The sequence below is a fragment of the Drosophila eugracilis genome, unplaced genomic scaffold (genome assembly GCF_018153835.1).
Source record: "Drosophila eugracilis isolate 14026-0451.02 unplaced genomic scaffold, ASM1815383v1 contig_764, whole genome shotgun sequence".
NCBI lineage: Eukaryota > Metazoa > Arthropoda > Insecta > Diptera > Drosophilidae > Drosophila > Drosophila eugracilis.
Window position 1 is genome coordinate 686,271 of NW_024573661.1, and position 14,743 is coordinate 701,013.

Below are 14,743 nucleotides of genomic sequence, written 5' to 3' on the forward strand. Positions count from 1 at the left end.
TCAAAACACATTTTTGTCTTGCCCGCGTGTCTAGATATATATGCAGGTTTTTTTTTATTATGTCTCTATAATTTGTTGTCTTTTGTTTTCGCTTTTCACGATGACGAAAATAAACAACAACAGAAATACCTTAAGCTGGAGCCCTTGAAAAAAAAACGAATGTGGGCCACTTGGTGTCAAGCTAAACAAAATATTTCTTTGTGATCAAATGGTAGGAAGTAATTCCACTCGGAATGTTTTTTCGAAAGGCTGTCGGGCTACTTTTGTATACATATTTAGATTTTATGTTATTATTGTGGCTTTTTAGAAAAAAAAAGATTTTGTTGCTATAAAATTTAGAAGGTATTTCTTATCTGCTTATATTTATTGATAACAATTCGTATTCAAATTATTGTCTAATTTAGCCAATTGCTTTACTGGAATTTTATCATGTTCATTATATAGTCTGAAATAAACCTAATAAAGATTAGATAATTATGTATACTCAGTTTATTGATTGAAATTTACATATATTTTTATTCAAGTTTTTTTAGGTTTCAAGTAGTTTGGAAAAACTTATCAACAGTTTGAAAACTTAAAAGTTGGTTGAATTTACCGTTTAAAATACCAAAATAATGAATACCAACTACTCTGTTAAGTAAATACAAAAAATACTAGCAGCTTAGAATTTGTTGGCGCCACCTGTTGTTATAACCGTGGCTAGGACATTAGGTCATCTGCCCATGTAAGGCCCTATAATACTAATTCCTTTATAACTTCTTAATAAATTCTTTGATTTAAACAAGATTTGTTGATTAATAGCTATGAACAACATATAATTCTGTTCAAAAACAAAAATAAGAACATTAGTATCGCTGCCACTTGTAGATGTTGTTAGAAGAGGCCAACTTTCCGGCTCTTATAGTTCCCTACGTCTTATCATTCCTAGGGACAGATGGACGCAAATGGCCTTATTGACTGGCTATTGATTCTGATCAAGGGTATACACCGCCTATATATGATCGAAAATGCGTTCTTCTACCTCAATCTTACTTTTCAATGAAACTTCTTAATACCCTTAACCTTAATGGGTATGCTTAAAACGAGTTACTTCTCAAAACCCAAACAATACCCCTTGCAAGAATGTATAAATCCAATTGATATTTTGTTTGTATCAACAGCCTCAAAGGCTCTTAAAAACCCAATTAAAAAGCCAAAAGAAAAGTTCAACTCAACAAGTTTTTGAAGTATGTTTGTTTTGCTTTAGAAGCCTAGGCCGAGCGTCACTTCTAGCTTCTCCGAATTTCTGAATTTGGTATTCAAATTTATTCAGTGACCGAGCAAACAAAACTGTTTTGGACAAAGCACAAAATCAAAACAAATATCGAAAAAATACTGAGAAAATAAGCCAATGATATTAAGACGTCTTTCGTGCCTGTAAAACTAGAAATTATTTTAATTCACTTTGCAGTGACTCGTTGTTTATGTGCTGTGCGAGTCTTGTTGTTGTTGTTGTTGTTGTTGAGTTGTTTGTTGGTAGTGGAAGTGTGGTAACAACTGCGATGCAAGGTGAATCGTACCGGTTATAACCGGTACAAAGCAAACGGTTCAGGTACAGGTTTCGATGTCAGCGAAATCAGAATGAGATATAGCGATACTGGGAGAGAGATGTTTCATATGAAAGGGAATTTTTTAATAATATTTTTCTTCATCTTCGATGTGATCTTCCTGTTAAAAAAACAAGTGACGTAAAAACCCAAAACTCATCCCGAATAATTATTTTGTTTTTTGTTTGCCCGATTGTTAAGATTTGAATGCGAATTCTGGCGAATCGAATTGACTCAAACCGAGTCTGGCCGATTCGATTCGGATTTCATTGTTAATAAATCTATTTTCCAGTCTTAGCCATAATTAATGGCAATTAGCGCGATAAGCCAACTTCAGTTTGAATGAATCAAGAATCGGGTTTACGTTGGTTCCATTGACAAGGCCAGGAACCACATAAACCAGCTGAGATCGGCTTAACTTCTGATTGGACGTCACGATTTCTTTGATTTCTCTTGACTGGTACGTCTATTTTCGGGTACACGTTTCCAGCTAATCTTATTTTCCTCGACCTGCACTTGAAAAAACCGAATTAATCATCGTCAACGGAACGGAACGGAGCGTCATGGACAAGATTTGGTCTTATTTTTCATGGCCCATTCTTATCGCGGCCCACTCGAACCACCCTGACAACCAAATTGTTTAATAAACGTAACTCTTGTTGATAACTTTCGATTCTTATCGACAACGCAAGCCAGTCACCGCGTCACTTTAGCCACTTGAAGAGCCACTCGATGGGTGCTCGGTTCCAGGTTTAATTGGCAAAAACACCTTATCGCCGCTAAGATTCTTGTCATATACATAGCCCAGTCTTATTTACTTGATGGGTTTATGATCAGCCGAATTTCAGTTGACACCTTTCCGCCAAGATTTTTATGATCACTCAAAACGATTTTAAATATCGTACTCTTGAAAACAATCCCAAATTAACACGTCTAGATTGTTTAACTTTGGAAGCTATTTGTTTGCTTTCTTTATTAGCCCATTTAAAGCGGCTGAATAAATTTCTTATAAATTCGATATGGCCGAAACTTATAAAAGTTGGTAGGGCAAAGGAAGTCTAGCGATTGGCTATAAATTCAGCTTAAAAGTAAATATTTGTTAGTTTAAATTGCAAGGCATAGTTAGTCTTGATAGTCTTTTAGGCATCATTTCAACACAATCCTTCCCAAATCCTTTCCTTTTTTCTGTAATCTACATGCTTTCCTTATATCCCTTTTCACCACACTTGTTACCCTTTCACCCTTGACCTTCTATGAGCTCATCCTCTAACCCCGAAAACCCAGAAGCCAACAAATCAAGGCCATCCGAGTTATAAATTACTTCTGAGTGAAATATTTCCCATTCCCAGTTCTCATTCAACTTTAGCCAGCAGTGTCACTCTTTTAGTGCCGCATCTTATTTTACTGCCCCACCAATTAGAGCAAAGAATAGGGTTCTCGGATGGCCATGGCTTGTGTGAAAATGCTCTGGCTTTTGGTCTGATGTCATTCTTGGCCATTTGATTCCGTTTTTATTGTCTTCCATGGATAAGTTGGAAGTGAGGAAAAAGATGACTACAAAGCGAGTTATTGCTGGAATCTATATATGTAGAAAGATACATGGAGAAAGAAGGGTTGTGCATGATGGAAAATATTATATATTTACAAAGGAAGTAGCAAATATTAAAGTAAGAAGAGTTTTAACACCTTTTAATGAACCTAAGTTGGGAGGAAAATAAAGAAATTAATGATAAATAAACTTGTAAACTTATTATTTAAACTTTCTTTGAGTGCAAACTAGAAACCTGAAAAGGTCTGCCTTGGCTGGGCATTTCCAATTTAATTACTTCAACTTGCCAAACTTTTAATTAAAAACTTGCAATTTAATAAAACTAAAAATCATAATAAAAACTAAATCCCAGCACTTTTCTCTCTCTGCCCTCTGCCAAACGTTTTCTCAAACAAATACGAGCTGTGATATTTGCCAAAGAAATTTGCAATTAGTCGCTGCAGAGAGGTGCAACCCAAATGAGGCGGGGCACAGGTGCGATTTGGTGCCAGAGGCGGTATGGCGGCATGGCGTGTGCCATTTTGAGAGATATCCGTTGCATGCGGAAGTGACACACATAACAAAGGGGAGGGAGAAGGGAAAAGGGTTTAAAGGGTGTGGGAAATTGGGATCAATGTCCCTCAATGAAGCGAGAATAAGGCAAGCAAAACAGAGAACCGGGAGCGGGAAATGTCATAGAGAGACATGTACGGCTTAACAGAGCCCAAGAGAGTGGCAACTTCTCAGATTCTCTTCTGCATTCTCACCGCCCTCTTTCTCCACTTCTCTTTGTTGTTTGTTGTTTGTATATTGTTTGCTTATCGAACGCCGCCCTCTCGCTTATCAAAACAGACAAAGAAAATACACAAGCCCAAGCACCACAAAGAGGGGGAGTATCTTCAGCATATATGTATGTATGACCTCCTCACTTGTCCCCTCTTTACTCTTCCCTCACCTCTTTCCCTTCTCTATGCCATCCTCCTCTCCCTCCCTCTGTGCACTTGACATGTTGTTGACCCAGTCTCTAGAAAAAGACAGACTAGGCATCATCAACAAACCGCAACAAACAGTATGGAAAGTATCTATATCAGTCAGATACCAAAGTTCTTTGGTTAGTTAAGTAAACTAACTAACTGATTCTTATAACAGTGATCGTAAAACAAACATTTAAATATGTCCAAAAGCCACATCTCATGAACAACAATAAGTTTTTTAACCATAACTTGAAGAACTATCTAATATAGACTTACACCCTCAGATGTAGTTAAAAGTAAGTCAAAGGCCATCCAAATCTCTTAAAGTTACCTTACAAGATAACCTTCTGCTTTCAAATTTAAAAATAATCTTGACTCATGTCCATACTAGTCATTTCTGCAACGATATAACTGATAAACAAATAGGTTTTCGTGATTTACCAACGACCCTATCAACGATCTAAACAATTTGTTGACTCTGCTCAGCGATTAGATATTTGGATTTGATTCTATCTATAGCTCAGAGATGTGCGTGTATGGAGATTATATGGAATGGAGTATACGGAACTGAAATTGCTTGTGTCCCATTCCCTATTGTCACTTAATTGGGGGCAGTAATACTGTCTTTAAGTTGATTTTCCTAGCCATTACAGGTCTTGATTGTAGCCTGTATTGTGATTTTATTTGAGATATCTTTATTGGCGTTTGAGTGTTATAGCAGTCTTTCTTCAGATAAAAGTTACTAACATTTGCTAAAATTAAAAATGTTTTTTTTTAGATTTTTTAATCTTTCGAATGACTTTTAGTTTAATCTTTTGCTGTTTTTGTTGTTGTTTTATGGCAAGAATTTACTACATTTTTCAATGAGAACTTAAATACATCCTTTCCCTGTTAAAATAGATTATTTCTTTGTCTTTTGTCCAAAGAAAATCAAATTTGGTTGGAATTCCTCCTAGCAATCATTTCTTTGTTCCTTTGTTGGTTAGCATTCATACGCCCTGTTGTCCGTCAACCCTTTCGAATATTCATTCAATTTCCCCTGCTTTAAACTGGACTTCAACCAAACCGTTGGATGCTTATTTAAGAGCAAGTTGTGCCTCCCAGTTACCTGCTGCTATCTGTGGCTATCACTCTGGGCAATCGGCCATGTCCGTGGATATGTTTCAGCTGCGCCTGCTGTGGCATCCTGGATCCTTGATTTCAGCTTTGATTTCCTCTCTGGAAACTACACCCGAAAATCCTGCCAAAGTGCTTTGTTTTTGTTATTTTTGGAGTGGTGAATGGGGTTGGGGAAAATCCAAGACACAGCGGGAAAAGGGTTATTGACACCGAAAATCAAAACAACAAGCGAAACGACGGGGGATCTATCGAAATCCTTTTACTTCACTATTGAAAATTAACTTTGAGGCAGCACTGGGGGGATATGTATAGATTTTCAGGAATGTATTTTGGTGTATTTAAATTTTTCTGGAATATTTTCCGGGAATTTGTAGAGATACCCGCTGCCGTTTGAGTCGCACGGCAGACTAATCCGGCCGGCTGGTTTTCGAGAAGTTGAGAGCTCTGCGACCGAGGTTTTCCCGCTGCATCTTCGGAATTTTCACTCTCTCGATTTGCCTCTCTAAAACGCTCTTTTCGCTGCACTTTCCGGCTGAAGAGTGCATTCTCTTTCGACCCGGTTCTCTTCTTTCTCCGCAAAGCTTAACACGTTTGCATTTGCGGCTTTTCTTGTTATTATCTCATTATGAGCACGTTGATGGCGGGCTATGATTGAAAGAACGATGCTGCGGTGGGGTGGAAATTTTGAGGGGCGGGACCTTGGTCATGTCAATTTAATTCTGTGGAAATTCACTTTCGACGCACTGAATCAAGTTAATGTGTAGAGGCTTTCCGTTGACAGCGGAAAGGCGGAACTACCAACCAGAAGAGTGCGGATTTTATTTTTGGTTTTCGCCAGACTGCAATTCAATTAATACTGAATGGTGCATGTCCTTCGTTGGCTAAATGACAGGTTGCTATTGAATTCAATTACCTTAATGCGAAGGTTTATTTACTGCTGTTTTAAAAGTTGGTAAAGGGGAGGGGAGGGGGAAATTTCGCATTAAGTCACAGCAATGTGTTTTTTCAAAGTTCGTAGAAGTCCTTATAGTTATTTATTTCCAAGAAATAGTTAATGAATAGCAAAAGTAAACGCAAAGACCGATTGAGAAAGCAATTTTTAACCATAAATTATTTATAAAAAAGTTAGTTTCATGTTTAGGTTGTAGCAATGAATATTAAAACTATTTCAGATATTTATTTGGAAGTTTTGAATAAGAAAAATAAGAAATATATATATCATGTTAAACGATTTTTTCAGGAGTTTACGTTTGAAGTTAATTTTTATTTATATTTCTTTTTAATTGCAAGGCAAACGAATTCATTTCCGGAAACCTGATTTATTTTTGGCGAGAATTTAAAAGCTTTTAGTGATTTAAAAACATCATTTAATGCCTGACCATGTCGGACATTAATGGATGAGTGATTTACCGCCTGTCATAATTTGCACTCATTTGGCCTGACCTTTTCGAATTCATGAAGGGCTTTCAGGATGTTTTCCCATTTAAGCCCACTCATTTATTCTCCGCCATTAACATTTTTCCACATTTTGGTGAAAATTCTCGCGCGCCTAGCGGATATGGAAAACTGTTACTGTTTTGTAACCAAACACGTGTGTTCTTCTTATGAGAGGAAAATGACATGAAAGGGGAAAATAGTGGGTGGTGATGGGGGGAAATGGGATAAAAGAGGAAGAGGAGACTCGTGTCAAGTGTAAATGAAATTTCCAATTTTGCCGTGTGGGCAAAAATCAGCAAAATGTAGTCGTCGTTGTTGGTATTGATTTTTTGTTTTCCCGCTTATGTGGTTAAATAGTGTCAGGCGAGAGGAGGTTTTCCGAAATGGGGGGCTGGGGTGTGGAGCATTTTGTGGGGAAGGTCGCGATGAAAGCGTTGCGAAATGGATGTCAACAGACGAGCGTGAAACTTGGCCAGGTTGCCTGTTTAACAATATTTTAAACTAACTTTTAAAGAACATTTTTAATACCTTTCTTTGAATTTTAATATGGTTTTAGAAAAGTAACAAAGAAGGTTAGTTCATGTTCATTAGACGCGAAGTAGAAGTTCTAAACAATTTAGAAGTTTAGTCTTAAGAACTTTATAACAGTTTAAATTTAGTTTAACTACTCAAACTATGTTGTTTTAAGAACTTAAATCACAGCTATATAATAAACCTTTCCACGCTTAGAAGCTCTCGACAGCCACCGTGGACCCTTAAAGCCGACTCTGGCTAAAAATACCCAAGGACTTTGGCCCCCTGCAGAAGAAATAGTTTGACTGGAAAGGTGGGTGGATGCAGGCCAATGTAATATGCATATGTATGTATCCCTGTCGATGAGTGCTTTTTATGGCCCTTCCCCAACACTGCCCATCTTGAAATTGCCATTCGTCTGGTTTCCTTTTACGGCCACTGTACGCACACATTGATTGGGTTTCAATGGGGAAAAACAGGTGGCCTAAAAGTGAAATGCAAATATAATTCTGCTCGACATGCTCGAAAATCCTCTGTGACATATGGCAATTCGATTGAATTTACATTTTCATGTCAGCAGGCAAACAAATGTAAATTGCATTGGCCATATGGAAAAGTAAGGAAGAGTCAGGTGGAAATCTGAATATATGAGTGGCTGGGGGTCATGTTTAACAAATTTATGGGTTACTTTTCTATATATTGTTAAAAAGCTTATAAAATTAAGAGTAACAGTAAGTTAAGACACCAAAAACATGCATAACAAGTCTAACTTTTCTGTGTTAAAAAACATCAAACAAGAAATTTGATTGCGTAGATTATCCTTTATGACTACCAGGCCCAAAAAGTTAGGCACATTTTCATGTTTTCGTTAGGAAAAGTTTCTTAACGAGTTCTAGTTAAGGAAAAACATAAATAAGTTGATCGGATATTTTATTACATTTACTAAGACATATGGTTACATGTTAATGGTTAATCCATCAAGCTGGTAAACGTAATATTAAAACGAAAAACAAGACCAGGTATAGGAAAATGGCCTGGTGTATGCCAAGGTAAGTATTTATTTTTTCCCTTTTGCGTACATTTTATTGGACATAAAACTTCTCTACCTCTCCGCGTTTTCTCCATGGGATTTCCATATCCCTTCGCCATCAGCAGGATGTACTTAAGGACACACGCTGTCACTTGACATACCTGTCCCGCGTGTAATTATCCTCATTCCTGGGCTCTGTTTTTAGCTGAGTATCCAATAGCCAGCCACGTACTCATGCTAATTATAAGCCTGGGGTTCGTTGGCTCAAGGTGGCTTAAATCTTAAACGAAATAGGATTAGCTGGCTGCATCTTGTGGATCTCGTTTCAGCAATCGATTCCCGTGAAGGTTGTTTCAGATACAAGATACATAGATAGGAACAAACTTGATGTGGGTACCGGCCATGAATATATTCATCGATTATGTGACAACATTTGGGGCTTTTATTTAACGGCAATGTTCTCTGGGCTTTCCTTTGCCCTTCGATTCCCTTTGTTTGTAATCTACAGAACATTCCTCGCTATTTTCCATTATTTTTCTCTATATCGTTCTATTTGCTATTATGTAAAATAGCTGTGGAAACGCCAGACAGGTGGGGATAGAGAAAGAGGCCCAGCTAATGGTCATTAGCTCACATGTTTGGTTTGCCAGTCGGTGGCGATTCAACTTTGGCAGTGACTTGTTTGCCTAGTTGGCCGGCAGAAGTAGTTAAACATTTGGCTATATAATATCGAAGGGGTGTGCTGGGACAATCCGATATTGGTATAGTGGCTAATTTAATGGCTTTCGATTGTCTGGAATAAGCCCTGAGTCACTTGCCAAGTAGCTTGATATCTTTTTTTTTTCGTTCTCTATTTGTTGATCAATATTTGTAGATAGCATTGTCGGGGAATTGATCAATCATTTCCATTCGTGAAAATTGTGTTTTTATTTGTTCTAACACATGTTTTCGCTGTATGACGAAGCTATGGAATGTTGTTTGGAAAGTTGTTAACTTGTTTTTTGAGTTCACTTTCAGTTTCGTTAGCAAAGATATTTTTTGTATTCCTGATTGATTTTTTGGTAAATATTTATATTATTATTTTGAATATTGAAACTTTTTCTAGGAATTCCATTTCTCTTTAACTTAGGCTAAGACTTTTTTACCTTTTTAGTAGCATAAAAATGATTAAGTTTGAGTTACAAATTTCACAGTCAGATTGACGGACTACAGCAGACAGTTTCGGTTTTTTTTGGATGTTAAATGTTTAATAAATTTGTATTTATGAGAAAGTTTGTGTATCTAACGGATGAAAGAGATTTTAAGAGTTATTTTTTAAGCCTATATATCTTATAACTCATTAAGCCAACCACAGAGAATGTAAGGGATTTATTTAGGATTAAAATCTATGAAAATAAAACAGCTTCGAATAGAAAAATGATTTGGAAATTCAGGGTTTTAAACTGTTGTTATACCCTTCATTAGTAGCTTCAAATTGTACACAAATTTTGAGCTCTTTTTCCCTAAAAATTTCCAGGAATATCCCTTAAATCCTGGCACATTTTCCTTCCCTATCAAAATGCCGAAAAAACCCCATTTAAGCGACCTAAAAGTACAACTTGGACAACCCACTGACCCGTTTAATATCTCAGCACTTGAAGGACTAACAATAGGCCATGGGCTAGCTCAAGCTAATCACAGCCAAGTTACAGCTTGCCCCAGGTTTCCCATCACTTCATTTCGATCAGAATTCAAATTGGCTTTAAAGTCCCTGCTCTAAGCCAAGTTAGAGACTGTGTGGTATCAGCTTAAGGGATTCGGTGAGAGTCTAAGTCTAACAACTAGGGGGTGTAAAGAATGGGTTACTTACCACACTGAAGAGATGGGGGCGCAGGAGGTTGAAGAAGGTGGATGAAGAAGCCCTCGATGAGGGGGCGTTACTTGGGCTCTGCCTACTGACCCAGTTACCGTTAGTTACTGTTACAGTTTCAGTTGCAAGTACGCTGGTGACCTCTTAAATGCTCGTTTAAGCTAGTTTTCGGTTATCTTCAGGCAGGTTATTCTCTTTTTTTTTTTTTAGTAGATGGGTTCACATTGGCAGTGTTTGGTTGTAGAAAATTCACGGAGATTGATTGATTTATTTTTAAATTCTTTATCGATTTACTCTTAAAGGGTTAGCGTTAAAGGTTATTAGCGTTAGGTAAAAACAAGATTTTCTCTATAAACTGGACTTAGCCAAATCGTAGATTATACGAGTAAGTTAAATATATATACTTTCTTGGGTAATTTATGACTTAAATGCACTTTTAGAGTGTTTAACTAATTTTCACTAATTATTCGTTTTTTGGTGGTTTAACAATTGATCTCGTTCTGTTGGTTTAATTGGCTTGGTTTTGCTTTCGGTTTGAGGTTTTTTTTTTACTATTTTCTATTTCAAATTTTTTTTGTTGGATTTTTCCGTTTTGCAGTTTTTGGCCGCACAGCGCGTGAAATGCGAAGGAAAGCGAGAAAAACACGTCCGCACTGGGCGAAGAGCCAGGAGAACCTGAAAATCAGTACCCAACAAGCGGGCGAATTCCGTATCACCCCCGCTCTCTCTTCCTCTTACCATCGCCTGCCATTCGCTCTCGCCGCATGCTTTCACACTCTCGCCGCACCTCTCTCACCCGCTCTCTCTCTGAGCGCCGCCGCCTTTGGAGTCCTGCCTGTGACATTTACAAAGTCAGCCTCCGAATGCGGATCCAAATTCGCCGCGGCGAAGAGAGACTGAGAGAGAGAGAGAGTCGGAGCGTGAAAAGCGGTGCTTGGGGCGAACAAATTTGTTTTCGGCTTTATTGTTTTTTTCGCCGGGAAACTCCTGTGGGCCCAAAAACGCTCTTTTGATTTTGCATTTTGTCGTGTTGGGCTTTTTCCGGCAGTCATATGTTAGCCACTCACCTACGATTTCGAGTGCAGGGCATTTAAGTGGCAATCGAAGGTTTCAAAATAATTATTATTTAATTATTAATAAATTGAATATGATAAGAAGCTATGCTATATACTTTCAAACGCCTAAAATGGCGTAGTATAAATTAAAAAATTATCTTCTGATTTTTATTCCGTGCTCACTACTCTGAAATGCCATTGAAATGAAGTACTTTGTAAATCAGATTCATTGAATGAGGAAATGTAATAAATAAAATATTATAAAGGCAAGTTCTTATAAAGTTTTATAAGTTTTATAAACAAAACTAGAAAAACAACTCTTGATTTGATTTAATCCAAAGGTTTCTTTAGCTAATAGTCTAAAAAATAATCAATATTTTCTATTATTCTCAATTTTAATAATATAGTTTGAACCATTTTCCTGGAATTCATAAAGCATGTATTACCTTTCTTTTGTGTTTTGGAAAGCTTTTGAACTGTTTTCTGTTCAACCGCAACAATTAAAAGCTTCTTCCTCTCAATCCATTCATGTGTGAGCTGGGAAAAACGATTCTGGCACTGAGGAAAACGTTATTATAATAGGTGTAAATTAGTATCCTACATAAGAAGATCTTTCATCTTAACAAATTTCTTCCTAAGCTGTTATTCTAGGAGAAAATATAAGCTGAACTTTGTCTTTGATGTATACAGTTTCTAGCTTTCCCGAAACTATTCTTCATTTTAGAAAAGAGAAACTTTGTATTAAGACAGTTTAATATTTTAACTTTCCCTAACTTCAGAGACATTTTCAACAGTGTCTTAATTACATCCCAAAACAGCGGGAAATAATAGACGAAATAGGATACCAATAGGAGGCCCACTAGCCCCCATCACGATATGGCCGAGTGGATGGCCACCGCAAAGCACCCTTTCGCGGTCATCAGGTGGTGGCCATGGCCCGCTCATGGGTTTGTCATTACGGGCGCGTGCCTTTTGGCCAGCGATTTGAGCCGAGGCTATGGACTGATAAGTGGCTATTCACCCAGCAGGGCCCCTTGCCCCTTCTCTTTCCCAACAAGTGTAAGGCAATTGCTTTATAATTCAATTGCTGACGTCGTCCCTCCGCCAAGATCAAAGAGCTTCCCTAATTATCTAGTTGGACTCCACTTGATTGATGGTCTGGTTTGGCGTTTGCTTGGTGGTGCACTTATTTATTTTTGGTGGCTAACTGGTTACTGGGTGCTTTGTGTGTTACTTGGCTAAGTTGCGGGTAAGGCTAATTAGGTGAAAAAGTGCGAGGAAGTGGGTGGTTGGGGGTAGTCTACGAGATGCTCCGTTTGCTGGCGATGTGGTCGCTGACTGTAGAGTATATGATCGTGCTCCTGCTGACAGGGATCCAAGTTCGGTGTGGGTGTGGCCGGTGGCATTGACCTTTCTTCTTGGAGTACTTCATCCTCGGGAAAATGGTGATATTGTGGTCTCGGGTCAGGATGCCTTTCCCTCTGGTACTGCCTTTCCATCATTTCCTCTGAGCTTCTTGGATACGAAGGATTTCGCCTTATAGGTGTTGGTGCGAAACTTCTCATATTTCTCTCAGGTCTTATTTTTCTCAAGCTCTGACTCCGCGGAATCAAGCCTCCATCCCAACTCATTTGTGGCTGATTAGGAGTCTGACTCACTTCATCACTGCAGTCCATGCCCCTTACAATGTTGTTCATATAGATAGAGGGAGGGATGCGTTTCCTGTACTTGGGTCTTGGTCTGGGAACTATCTGTTTGTTGGTCACAAAGTAGTCCCTTTGCTGGGGTCCCATTGGAGGCATTCGCTGAAGCGGCTTGGCGAAGTTACCCTCATACAGAATGGGTTCGACATAGTTTTTCACGGGCTTGCGGAATCGGTATGGTGGAGGGGGTCTTGGCGGTGCTGAAGGATAATAGAAGAATTTGATTTCAGTTTAATCTGCGATTTAATCTAGATTTTTTTTTGAGAATTTTGAAGCGATTTTAGCTATACAAGAGTTTATATAATTTTCAAACTATGCTCCTTTTAGTTATTCTTGATAACTTGAGCTAACCCCTTTCACCGCCTTTAGTAGATTTAATTCTACTTACCAGCTCCTTGTGTTGGCATAAACTGCGGACACAGATTGGTATCCTGCTCATCGGTGTCCTCACAGGGTTCTTCTGTGGTGTTATTAAGTTTATTTTCAGACTGATCAGAAGCTGCAAGGATAAAACGTAAAGTTACTCTGTAATATTATTATACAACTTTCCCAAACTAACCATCACCTTCGTCATCTTCACATCCTGAGTTTTCCGGCACCTTGATGGTTTCCACTTCATCTTCGCAGCTCTCTACGGTTGTGGTTTCCGGCTTGGAAGTGCTGGTAGAAACAGTCGTTGTAGGCACGACCGTAGTGGTGGTGTTAACTTCCGGCTTAAGTTTCAGTTCGGCAGCTTCGGTGGTCATTATGACCTGGATGACCTCGCTGGGTTGGCTGACATTATCTAGCTTGATCTGCGGGGGATCGGGCACATTCGGAGACTTTCTCCTGGAACTCTTTTGTCTTTCCCTAAAGGTCTTCAAACGTTTTAATTGGTTGGCGGTGAAAGCTGGTTGGGTTGTGGTAGTTGTTGAGGTGGTGCTAGGTGGTGTTGTGGTGATTTCCAGCTCAGTGGTGGTTTCTAGTGGTTCTTCAGTGGTTTCTTCCTTTGGTGTTGTAGTTTCCTCTACAGTTGTAGTTTCCAAAGTGGTTGTTGTGCTTGTTGTTGTACTGGTGGTATTGGGTTTGACCCTTGGAACTAATTTTCTTATGTTTATAATTTTAGAATTCGGTTCTGTTGTTGTTGTTGAGATGATGGGAGCATTTGTGGTGGAATTCAGTGTCCGATTATTGGGTAATCCCAGCAACACATTTTCTTTCCCACTCTTCTTAGCTTTGCGCCTTGGATTGCATTTCTTGCTTTTAGGTTTCACTGTGGTGGTGATTGGGTTTTCAGCTATCAAAGAGAAATTGGCACAAGGATCCTGTTTCAGCAGCGGAGTTCTTAGTAGGAGTAATTTAACGAAACAGGGATGATCGATGGGCAGTCCATCCTGGAAAGATGGTTCACAGGGAGGCAGAAACTCCAGGCAATCCTCTTTGCTCTCCTCATAATCATCAAATAGGTTGCTAAATTCCTCCTGGGAGCCACTATCATCGCAACCAATGGAGGCAGCTGGCAATACGTCTATATCCCTCTGACTCCGACCATTGCTGGGATAACCCTCAGCCTCTCGCAGCATCAGGTCCAGAAGTTGAATTTCCAAAGGAGATCTAAAACTTGATCAAGTTCTTATCTTTCTAATCTCCTCCTCCACAGCTCTTGTCAACTCACCCAAAAGCTGAAGGTCCCCAAAGTAGCACCCACAGTAGCAGCAGCAGCATCTTCAATCGAGTGTTTGGTCCGACGGTTTCCATGGAAATGTTGCCCCAACCCGATCGACATTTGGCTTTTGTTGAGTTCACGTATCTGTCGGATGCAGAACGCTGCACTCTCACTTTCTGCCAATTGAGACATCGGTCTTTCCGATCTGTAAGCCACCACCCACCACCCATCACTCCCCTCTGCCGAAATAAAATCATAGTTTTGCGGTCAGCTTTCTCATTAGACTTTTCTGCCATCCGTCTGG

The 14,743-nt window shown here is 38.9% G+C and overlaps 1 protein-coding gene across 1 annotated transcript; it reads right to left on the reverse strand.

Annotated features, from left to right (window-relative positions):
• Positions 1-12,350: 12,350 nt before the first annotated feature.
• On the reverse strand, positions 12,351-14,531 carry LOC121530452 (eukaryotic translation initiation factor 4 gamma). Its single transcript, XM_041819576.1, has 4 exons — positions 14,449-14,531; positions 13,360-14,387; positions 13,183-13,293; positions 12,351-12,994 (listed from the first exon to the last, which is right to left on the reverse strand). Exons 1-4 carry the CDS (start codon positions 14,529-14,531, stop codon positions 12,351-12,353), a joined length of 1,866 nt encoding a protein of 621 aa, XP_041675510.1.
• Positions 14,532-14,743: the final 212 nt, after the last annotated feature.

Bases quoted from the DNA above. Each gene is read 5' to 3' on its own strand.
- LOC121530452 (XM_041819576.1), bottom strand. From the start codon at position 14,531: ATGGAAACCGTCGGACCAAACACTCGATTGAAGATGCTGCTGCTGCTA. The intron at 13,294-13,359 runs GTGATGGTTAGT...TTATCCTTGCAG, and splicing joins AGGATGTGAAGATGACGAAG to CTTCTGATCAGTCTGAAAAT. The intron at 12,995-13,182 runs GTAAGTAGAATT...ATTATCCTTCAG, and splicing joins TATGCCAACACAAGGAGCTG to CACCGCCAAGACCCCCTCCA.